Here is a 12615-nt window from a genome sequence, read left to right on the forward strand (position 1 = left end):
GTAATGATAATTGAACTTCATTTATTTCTGTTATAAACCGAAACGAATTGAATGTTTTTTATATTGGCTACACAAAGTTTAAACGCCTTATCTACATCTAAAATCTGTCTTGTCACTGTCCTTTTTTAACTGGCTGGTGCAGTTATTCGTTTTACTGTGCCGCCAATGCCATCACAAGCAGACTTACCATGGGTTGTAGCAAAAAAATACCCCTTCAGCATCAATATCAAAGTCTACTTGATGATGAAAAAGATTAACAATGTTTTTAAAGTTTCTGCTGATCATCCATCAGTGAAGTATTTAGTATTACTAATTAGTAGAGTATTTGCTTTTATGTATTTGGTAATAAGCAACTCAACGTCATCCGAAAGGAAGCAAGATGACTTAGATATGAGTTTACCATTTGATTTATAGTATACAATAATATGATGAAGTGTACATTTTGGTTTATTCCACTTTGCACCTCGTCCTGAACAATAAATAGAAAGTTCTCTGCAAAGTCACCCAATATTATACACCCATTGTGAATTAATAACTCGTTACAGTCTTTAAGGTTTGACTTTTAGCTATCAGTGAATGAAATGTTAGTTTATATATTTTATAGCATATAAGTTCAATAGTCAGGTCTTCACAAGAAGGTGTGCAATCGCACGCCATTATATGACCACGCAAATGATAACTTTGTTTATAGATGTTTATATATATATATATATATATATATATATATATATTTATATATATATATATATATATTTATATAAATTAGTAAAAACACTTATCTAACTTTTATCTTCTACAGCATGTTTCGCCATCAGTAGGCTCATTAGGAAGAATGTCAAACATCAAAAAGTTCAAATTATAGAAAAATTATTTCACAGGAAGTTGGGAATTGATATAATTAATTATGTAACAACTGTAGTATTTTGCAACCAGGAAGTTGCATCAACTACATTAGATAATTAAAAAATCATGAAAAGAATTCTTTAGAATTAGGGTAATTTTAGACTGGTAATTTGTTTTTATAATTTTTTAAAAGAAACTTATTTTCATGTCTGCATTTAGAAATTAATTCAGATTTTTTATTCAGTAAAGAAATTTTATGGGGTTATTACAATTGGAAATTCACACCTACTTCCTAAACGATGTCGCAAAACTTGCCCAGACATGGGGTTGAACTACGGATCCTTTGTTTCTGATGCAAGTGCGCTACTACTGCGCCACGGCTGCTAAGGCTGCTATATATATGTATATATATATATATATATATATATATATATATATATATGTATGTGTATATATATATATATATATATATATATATATATATATATATATATATAATATATATAATATATATATGTATTGAGTTTACAGGATTGATTTTTTGTCCGCTTAATCTAAAATTTAAGTTTTTATTAATTTTTACTTATTGGGTTTGAATATAACCAGTTCAGCTTTGCTTCAGGTGAGAAAAAGTTTATTTGGACGAAGCTACTAAACTAGATTGGTAAGACCACGGTTATGATTAAGATCACAGTTATAATTGTTTTTTAATTTTTTTAAAAAGATTATTAAGTTATTAAGGTCATTAATGTTAGCGATTCAAGAGCGCAACGATAAACATTTGATTTTTGACAAAAACACTAAATTTTCATGAACTTTTTTCTCTTATATCTTTTTTTATAATAAAGCTAGAGCTTGGATGTTTTTTGCATCAATTAGTTGACTCAACTTTTATCAAACCATTTATAAAGTACTTTGTTTAATATGACTTCTTTTATATATTATTCATGTCTTATGACTACTATTGATAAAAAAAACTTGTCACAGGACACGTCTTTTCAGTAGTAGTTTCTTAAGCACCAAAACACAATTTGTATGAAACTTTCCATATATACTAAAGAAGGGAAAAGGAATCTTATGGGATATGGACTCTTTTTAACATTTATACATAATTTTTAAGTTCTCAGCGTTTAAAACTTCAAGGTCAGTTTATATAGAAAAAAAAATATTTTTTTGAAAGAGTCCATGTGGAAATGGCAATTCACCATTCCCCATATTATTATTTCACGCAATGCATTATGATTATGACACGCAACGCTTGTACATAAAAATTATTATGACACGCAACGCATGTACATAAAAATCAAAAACTCGAAGTTCATAGTTTTTTTAATTTTTTATTTCGTGGCTTGCTCGTACGTAGATAATAGTTTTCTCTTTTATAATTAATTATATTTACGCTAAATTCTTTTACAAATTATTACAATATAAACAAATATTTCAACGTTGTTGTAGTTGAATTTCGTTAGAAAAGCTTGTTTGAAGTATAATTTACAAATATACAGTAGCGTGCAAAAGTAACCGGACAAGAGCATAACTTAAGATAACTTTTGAATGAAAAGTCCAATTTCTTTCAAATTTTCACTGAAATGTCAAAAAGTTAATTACAAATCTAAAAAAAATTAATTTTTACTAAATCTAAGCAATCTAATCTTAAAAGTTCATTTAATTAAAATTTGCATGCAAAAGTATCCGAACAGAAAAAAAAACTTGAATTAGATTTTTTTGAAACATTTTTTAAATTGAAAATACATTATTTTAAAGTAAATTGCTTTAGTACTTTGTCGGGAAGCCTTTAGCATTAACTACTGCATGACAGTGACAAAGAATTAAGTCCACCAGCTTCATAATCACAATAATTTTGATTTTTCGCCATTCTTGTTTCAGAGTATTCAATAAATCAAATTTACTTGCTGATTTTCAACCTGAAATTCGTCAATCTATGTGTTTCCATAGATGTTCAATAGAATTAAGGTCAAGCCTTGTCATTGTTAAGCAGTAATTAATGCTAAGGGCTTCCCGACAAAGTAGTAAAGCAATACTTTAAAATAAAGCATTTTCAATTTAAAAAATGTTTAAAAAAAAATGTTTACGTCTATAGGCGTTCCTCAGGGTTCAAATCTGGGTCCCCTTCTTTTTCTTATCTACATAAATGGTTTAAACGCTTGTATTAAATACTCGAAGGTGTATCATTTTGCTGATGACACTAACCTTCTGATTGTAGATAAGTCTTTAAAAAAGCTAAATAAATACCTAAATTATGACCTAACATCACTGGTTCAATGGTTGCGATCAAACAAAATATCTTTAAATGTCAAAAAAGCCAAATTAGTTCTATTTAAACCTCAAGGCAAAAAAATTACCAAAAAACTTAATTTTAGAATTAGTGGTCAAAAACTAAATATTGTTGATAAAATAAAATATCTGGGCATATTATTAGATGAAAATCTTTTGTTCATTCAACAAATTAAATCCATATCAAACAAACTAAGTCGAGCAAATGGAATGCTTACCAAAATAAGGCATTTTGTAAATTATGAAACCCTTGTGAATATTTGGCATGCTATTTTTAACTCCCATCTACACTATAGTTGTCAGATGGGGATAAAGTTCATCTGTTTATAAAAAAACCATATCAATCTCCAGAATAAATCTTCAAGAATAATTCACTTTACACCAAATTGTTTTAGTTCTGACATACTGTATAGTCTTTCTAAAGTTTTGAAGCTTGACGAACTTATCAAACTGTGTTCTTGTGTGGGACATTGCCCACAATAATATGCCCAGCTGCTTCACTAGCTATTTTAAGTTCACAAGTGATATTCATGGTTATAAACTTAGGTCTGTATCTTATTGTAATCTTTTTATGCCTTTAAAACAAACATAAGTATGGCATAAAGTCAATTAAGTATCAATCAATTCACTGTTGGAACTCTCTTCCTGTTGAAACTAAAAAAGTATTCTCAAAAATGACAAATAGAAATGCCTTCATAACCCAGTTTATCCTCAATAAAAATTATAAATGAATTATCAGTTATGCAATCGCCCCCTAGCTATTCTCTATAACTAAATTTTTGATATAATAAAAGTATGAAACCCTAAAGTTTGTGGCATTGTTACTAAACCATGTAACATGTAATAGATAAACAATAAACTATGCAATCACCCCGATTAATTCTCTATAACTAATTTTTTTTTTTTTTCAATTCTTTTTATTTTACTTTAATGCATATTCAATATTTCTATTTCCTTATAAAATACTCTGCTTAAAAAATTAATACCAAAACACTCCTAGGACTTCTCCTTCTTCGACTCTTCATACCAAGTCGTTAAACTTCTCTCTATTCTCTTTCCTTCTTTTTACCTGTTATATTTTTGTTATTGATATTATTATGATTTTTAGATTTTTTATTTTGCATTATTATTAATGATAATCACTATTATATATATAGATAAATATTTAGTAAAGTATATATCTATATATAGTAAAATATATATATATATATATATATATATATATATATATATATATATATATATATATATATATATATATATATATATAGTAAAAAAAAAATATATATATATGTATATATACATATATATATATATATATATATATATATATATATATATATATATATATTATACTTTTTTATATTATAATATAAAAAAGTATACAGTATACTGTATTTAATATTATTTTAAATAAATAATAATATATTTTATAATATATTATTATTTATTATTATTACTTATTATAATCATTATTATTATTATGCTATAATTTATACCATCATAGGTCTTTACACGTTGTCAGTTTATAACTGTTTGTAAATGTTCCACATGGTTGTATATATATACAGTTTTTATTAAAGTGAAAATATACTGATTTGATTTGATTTGTATGGCAAATAAAGTAAACAAAGCGAGCGTTTAAAAGTATGATGTATTTAATTACAATTATTTAAATAACATACCCTGTAGTAGATTTTTAAAGATTATTTTTGAATAAATTTATGTAAAATTTAATTCTCCCAATATAAGTAATTTATTTTTGCTTAAAATTAAACTCTATTAAGCAACTCGTTGTCAAAGGTGTATTTTAAGTAATGTGCAAATAAGTAAACTGTATATAAAGTACTCCAAAGCATTCAAAAATAGACTTTATTATTTTTGTTTTACATTTTTAACATCTTTTTTTAAGAATTATAACACATAAGATTCTTTTTTTTTTTTTTTTATATTTTTGTCAATTTTCTAACATACATAACTCAGACACAGTGAACACGTTTTGGTTTTTTAAGCACGTTAAATAATTTATTAAATTGTATTATTGTTTTGAAATGCTACGTTAATGCTATATAAATATGTTGAATTACTTATTAAATTGTTTTGGTATATTTAAAGTATTTAATATTAATTAATAACAATAATAACACTGGTCAACAAAAAAATACTTTTTGAATGCACCATAAATCTAAATAGCTTTTTCTAAACCAGTTTTTTGCGCTGATTTCAAATCTGCTTTCATTTTTCTTCCAGCACGTCTAATTCTTGAGATATTTGGAACTTTAATTTTCGGACATTCTGTACTTTATCCCTCTACATAAACATTAATAAACATTCAATATTTCAAGCATCACTTATGTTTCTATACAAATAAGTCAAAGTCTCTGTGACTAGGTTTATTCGTAAACATACACATTTAATAGTTTAAAGACTGTTGACTAAAGCATATAAATCACCTAAAATCTCTGTGAATATGACTTCCTTTTGTAGACTTTTTCTGTCACTTGAATATATTGATATCTTTTCTGTCACTTGAATATCAGGAAAAAATGCCAAATGCGAATGCAGAAAATGCATTTCAATGACATACGACAGCCCACTTTTTGAAACGAATTGAGTAGCTTTTGAATACAATTTTCATATTCACACGATTTGTGATTTCCCAAGAAGTTCTTACAAACCCATACAAACGCTTTCCACGCTTTTTTTTTGTCGAGAGTAAGTGACTCTTCAAATCCATGGTCTTTCAAAACCTTTCGAGTTTGGGGTCTGACAAAAACGCCTTCTTTGAGTGCACTAATTTTGGGAAATTTTTCAATCAAGTATTGAAAACCCGCTGATTCAGGTTTACCTAATGCTTTTACAAAGTTTTTTAATCAAACCAAGCTTGATGTGAAGCGGTGGCAAAAATATTTTGTCTGAATCAACCAGAGGAATATGGTTAAAGCTGCTTACACCAGATTCGTATTCAGTTCTCAACATCCAATCATGTTTTACATAATGTTCGTTCACAGCACGACTATCCCATTAACAAAGAAATATAGAAATAAGAATAAAATAAGAAACATAAGCAGCAGAATTTGGTAAACCCTGTTTGCATACCCATCAACATACCAATCACTTTCAAATCACCACAAATGTTCCAATGATGAGTTTTGTAATCAATAGCGTCTAGTAATATTTTCATATTTTCGTGAGTTTCATTCAATTGTACAGAATGAGCGATTGGAATACATGGCTTCTGATTGCCAATATGCAACAACACAGTCTTCCAACTTCTCTTGGATGAATCAATGAAGAGGCGCCAATCACGAGGCGAATGCACTTGGGATAAATTTTCGAAAAAACCATTGACAGAGTTGCAGTAGCACAAGGGTCCATCAATGGTGAAAAACCTAGATAAATTGTTGTTGCGCTTTCGTAAGTGGGATACTTTGACACCAACTGCTAACGAATTCTTTTCTTTCAGTCTTGACGCCAAAAGTTCTGCTTTTTCCTTGGAAAGGGACAAGTCTCTAACCAAATCATTCAGTTCACCTTGTGTGAAAACTTTTATGCTCTTCGCCGTCAATATCTGGATCAAAGTCAACACCAGCCGCATCTTGACGTTCAACATAAACAACACTTTCGTATTCAACGGAGTCTAATCCATCAGCTGGTGGTACTGGAACGAGCAGGGTGCTGTCATGAGGAACAGGCCTCATGGCCGAATCGAAATTCGGGTACACAATTTGGTGCTTATTTTTCGACGAAAATCCAGCAGTATTAACCGCGCAAAAATAGCAGTCATTGAAATGATCTTTTGCTTCCCTCCAAATCATTGGTATAGCAAATCGAAAAGAAGACCTCCGTTTTTTGATCCAATCTCGTAATAAGCTGCAACAACCATAACAAGCCACTTGTCTCCCAAAGGACAACCGAAATACAGTAAATTTTTGAGATTTCCGGAGTGATTTTCTTTCGCTGCCCTGACAATGTAAATTGGCCGCAAATATAGCAAAAGGTGTCTGGTGAATTTTTGCAATTTCTAGGCATTATATAAGTTAATTTTATTGAAATAATTACCCTGAAAATAAAGAAACATTAGTATATTTCACACTGAAACTATATATTAGTGCGAAAAACACACATACATTATCTCAAGATTCAGACGTGCTGGAGAAAAACTAAACACAGATTTGGAATCAGTGTGAAAAACTAAATCTAGTAAGCCTAAAATTAAAGCTGGTGCAAATTCATTGTTGACCAGTGTAATTGGCAACAAGCGAAACCACAAACTTAGAAGAATGTGTCATTTTAGAGGCTATCAACACTCTTGCTAAAAATGTAAACAAGTTGAAGAGGATCCAAATGATTATAATTTTATGATAAACTACAAATTGTTGAAATTATATGTGTATCTTTTTGCTGTCATGTCAAAAATTATTTCATAAAACAGACTTTTTATTGACAAATTAACTTATTACATGAGTGCTGTTCATAAGTTAAACTTTAAATTTGAAAGCTTGCTTAAAAGCAGTGTTTTTAATTAACCGTTCTTTGCATCAAAAACTGCTGCAAATAAAATTGTACATAGTAGACCAAATTAATTGAAAGATCTGCATTAGCTTTAAGAAAAGTAGGAAGAAGACACAAATCAAATTCTAAAATTTTTTAAAATAAGTTGTAACATTTCAAGAACTTTTATAAGCAGTACTAGTAGATACGTAATAGATCTGTAAGTATTAAAACATTTTCAAGGAATGTATGTATCCATTCAAGCAAGCTGTTATAATGTTTAGAAGATTTATTTCATTTCATTGATTCTTGTGCAATGAGTTTCTCAGAAGAGGTGACTCTTTGTCATTTAAAGACGTTGTTAGTTGTGGGCCTTATGTACAATTCTATATATTAACACTGAAAGTAAAGTGTGTAAGACGTAGTTTTTTTCTGATTTCATTGAATTCACAACCTTTTGTTGATACTATAAACAAGCATAATTCTGAACGCTTTAAGTTATCTGTATTTTTAAGAACTCAATTTTCAAATACACATATTCAAAAATATGCTCGAATTGACAAAAAAAAATGCTGGACTAGCATGTTTAAAATAATATACATTACAACTTTTTTTAGAATTGTGTACTATATAAAGTACAACTTCTCTAATTCGAATTTTATAGGTGAAAATAAAAGTTTGTATGAAGAGATTTTTTAATTATAGAAAGTTGGTTTATTATTTTCATTTTACATTTTAAAAGAGATTGTTTTAAAAATGTGGTAAACATTGTTTTTTTCATAGAGACTATAAATTATCTTATCATTGTCAGTAAAACTGACAATGATAAGATAATTTGGATGAAAGTTTGTAAACATTAGTGTAAAATAATAAGTTTTAAAACATTAGAAATGAAAAAGTGTATTTCTTATTAAAGTACTTTTTTATTTAGAAAACATTAAAAAAAAAAAATTAATGTTGAAAGAAATTTTAGAATAAATCAAGTTCATGCAATATTTGTAGTTTGAAAATGGTGGAGACATTTATGATCAAAGAATTGAATTTTGTGTACTCCAGCTCTGATAAAAAAACAAAGAGTGAGGTAAAATTATTTTTCACTTTCATTTTTATATTCTTGTTTATTTATGTAAAAATTTAATGGAATATATGACTTAAATTAATTGTAACTTGTAAATGTTAGCTATGATCAGCCAATATATATCAAACTTAAATAATCTTGATATAAATCTTAATAATCTAAAATAATCTTATTCTAGTTCCTCGGCAGGTCTTGTTAAGAAGCGTTATGCAGGTCACATTTTACATAAAAAGTGGTGGTTTGCCTATGCATTCAGCAGTTTAACATAAAGCAAAAGTTTTATTTTTAAAGTGCTTAAAGTTTAAACTTTTCATTATATTTAATTTTAAGTTACTTTCATTCACAAGTTTTTTTTTTGTATAGTTTCAAAAAATCTTGTTAAGAAAGAAGTTATAATTAACTGTTTATAAGGTTTATGAAAATTAGGAATATTCGAAAATTGGAACCTCCAACTCTTTATGGTTCTTCAGATAATCAGGTTTCCATTTTTCTTTTTTCTTTTTTCAAAATGCTTTTTTGTTGTTAAATAGCAATATTTTATGATCTTATGAAATGAGGTTTCATCCTGAAATTCGATAAATAAATAATCCTTCACATGGCTGATACAAATATCAAATAAAACTTTTTAAAGCTCACCTTAAATACATGTTGATTAATGAGAAGGCATATTTATGGGGGTATTTTGATGGTCAAAATGATTATGTCACCCTGATATATTTTTTTGAGGCATTATTACAATTTAAACTATAGGTACCAAACATCACTATTAATAAAAAATATATTATTGCATTTTTCGACTTTTCTAAATGCAGCCTTTCAAGTAGTATTATATTATTATATTAAGTAGTATTATATTACAGTCTTTATAGAAGTAAAACATATTGCTAACTTATTTATGACAAAGTTAGCTATACCGTAATTAGGCAAACTCGCCCCCTCCTTTTTTTTACTTGCTAAACATATACAGACGAGTGAGTAGGATAATTTTTTTATGTGGTCAAATTGTGGCAGTTAAGCATCTCACATGCAATTATATTTTAACTATACTTGAAAAAATAACATACAAAATCTTGATTATTTTGTTTAATAATTTTTGCAAACTCAATTTCTGAAGTTTTGTATAGATGGTGGAGCAGTGGTACATAAAACATAATTTGATGGGAACCGACACATATCTTCTTGTGCAGGTTATAATTCCAATCCACCAAAAGTTGTCATATTTGCAAACTACATAACCCATATAATTGTAAATATCCTGCTGTGCAACCAGTTCATTTGGTATCTGCCCAAAGTTGAATGTCTAAACATCAGTTTGTTGACTCATCCTTTTAAAAGTAATTGTACATTTATTAATTGGTTTAAAATGGTGGAAGCATCTTGTTACTGGTAAGGTTCTTCCCATAGTAAACCTTGGTTGTAATGATAATTGAACTTCATTTATTTCTGTTATAAACCAAAACGAATTGAATGTTTTTTATATTGGCTGCACAAAGTTTAAACGCCTTATCTACATCTAAAATCTGTCTGGTCACTGTTCTTTTTTAACTGGCTGGTGCAGTTATTCGATTTACTGTGCCGCCAATGCCATCACAAGCAGACTTACCATGGGTTGTAGCAAAAAAATACCCATTCAGCATCAATATCAAAGTCTACTTGATGATAAAAAAGGTTAACAATGTTTTTAAAGTTTCTGCTGATCATCCATCAGTGAAGTATTTAGTATTACTAATTAGTAGAGTATTTGCTTTCATGTATTTGGTAATAAGCAACACAACGTCATCCGAAAGGAAGCAAGATGACTTAGATATGAATTTACCATTTGACTTATAGTATACAATAATATGATGAAGTGTACATTTTGGTTTATTCCACTTTGCACCTCATCCTGAACAATAAATAGAAAGTTCTCTGCAAAGTCACCCAATATTATACACCCATTGTGAATTAATAACTCGTTACAGTCTTTAAGGTTTGACTTTTAGCTATCAGTGAATAAAATGTTAGTTTATATATTTTATAGCATATAAGTTCAATAGTCAGGTCTTCACAAGAAGGTGTGCAATCGCACGCCATTATATGACCACACAAATGATAACTTTGTTTTAAGGTCTTGACCATGGTTATTTACATTTTAAAAACGCGCTGAATAATAAAGATTTTATACTGTATTTATACATTAAAGTTATACATTAGAAATAAATATCATTTAAACTTTTATCTTTACCATGATTTTTATATTAGCAAAACCCTTTTAAATAAAGTTACAAATTACTGATAATAATCTTTGTTTAAATTATCAATGAAAGTTGTATACAATTTTTTAATTTATATTATATAAATTATATAAAATTATATTGTTTAAAAAATTAAATTTTATAAAAAATAAATTTTTTAGACAACTTTAAAGAAATTTGTAAAAAAATTAATAAAGTCAATACATTCAAAAAGATAAAAAAATTTTGTTGATAATTTTTAAATAACTTAGATTTTTGCTAATGTTTTTTTTTATTATTGAAATCACTGCTAATAATTTTTAAAAAATTTTAAAATCTCTGCTAATAATTTTTTATTTAAAATATTGAATATTATATGTGGTAGTGGTGTCGTGATAAAGCGCTCGCTTTATAAGCGAGATGTTCTGAGTTCGATCCCCACCACATCCCTAGTAGTACCGCACTCAACTTGTTGCTCCGCGCAGCGGCCTTGTTCATTAAGGTTCGTGTTTCAGAGTTATACAGTTGAGAGAGGGTTATAACCACAATTAAGTAGCCTCCTTATCTGTAGTGGCTTTCTCGGCCTTGGGGAGGTGAATTAACAAAAAAAAAAAATGTATTTTTTTATTTATATATATTTATGTATTTTTTATGATATATATCATAAAAATAATGATATATGTATCATAAAAAATGCATAAATATATATAAATGAAAAAATATATATGTATAATAATCAATAATTTAAATAACAAATCATTAGCAGTGATTTTAAAAATTTTCAATAATTTTTTCACAAATTTCTTTAAAGTTGTCTTGAAAAGTTGTTGTTTATAAAATTTAATTTTTTGCTTTTTACTTGTTTTTATAAAACTACTGGTTGTATATTAGTTTAGAGTATAAATACAAAATAGCTGACTTTGTACCTTTTGTATAAAAAATAGAGAGCTTTAATTATTTGTCATTTAAACATTGCATCTTTTTTTTCTTCCAGTATTAGATGACAGTAGCTTTGCGTGGCTTTGACAAGAGTTGGTGGGGGTGGGGGTGGGGGGGGGGAGATTATTTAATAGAATCCCTCCCAGCGTCAAAAAAGCTTTCTTTTGAAAATTTTTTTTGGGCGATGGAAGCCAGTGCATCATGTGTTTTGGGGTGGCCAAAATACAAAAAAAAGTCGTCTCAGATTTTCGAAAACTAAATTCCTACTGCTTTAAAATACTCAGATTAAGGAAAATACAAAATATTAAAATATATGGTGAAAGTAATCCCAGAGATAGTTACCATCAAAGTCAAAAATGGTTGCCAAATTTAAGTTTTCAAAAAAAATTATGTTTTTGTTTTTCTTGCAGTGTTTCGTGAATAATTTTTTTTTCTGCTAATTTATTTATATATCAACGAGTATCAAATTATCAAAAATATCCAAAATATTTAAGTCTTTATTAATGGTTTTACTTGTTTTCTTTTTTTTTTACTTATTTTAAATTTTTTTTTTAAAGATGAACATATATGTTAATCTTTATTTATTATTTTTCTTTAAAAAAAAAATCAAAAAAAAAGGAAAAAAAAAAGAAAACAAGTAAAACCATTAATAAAGACTTAAATATTTTTGGATATTATAATAAACAACTCTCTATTTTTGAATAAGTTTAAAAAAACACACAATAATATAAATTAAATAAGCGTATTTATTAA

The 12615-nt window shown here is 27.5% G+C and overlaps 1 protein-coding gene across 2 annotated transcripts in view; it reads left to right on the plus strand.

Moving 5' to 3' along the window:
* The first annotated feature begins 8129 nt into the window (after nucleotides 1-8129).
* The window catches only part of LOC100211520 (GDP-D-glucose phosphorylase 1), a 57009-nt gene continuing 52523 nt past the window's right edge, over nucleotides 8130-12615 (plus strand). For both annotated transcript variants that reach the window (XM_065791716.1, XM_065791717.1), the window contains exon 1: nucleotides 8130-8713. In XM_065791716.1, coding sequence (XP_065647788.1) covers nucleotides 8642-8713 — 72 coding nt within the window. In that variant the 5' untranslated portion in view covers nucleotides 8130-8641. The remainder of the gene's footprint in view (nucleotides 8714-12615) is intronic.

Source organism: Hydra vulgaris, chromosome 02 (genome assembly GCF_038396675.1).
Source record: "Hydra vulgaris chromosome 02, alternate assembly HydraT2T_AEP".
NCBI lineage: Eukaryota > Metazoa > Cnidaria > Hydrozoa > Anthoathecata > Hydridae > Hydra > Hydra vulgaris.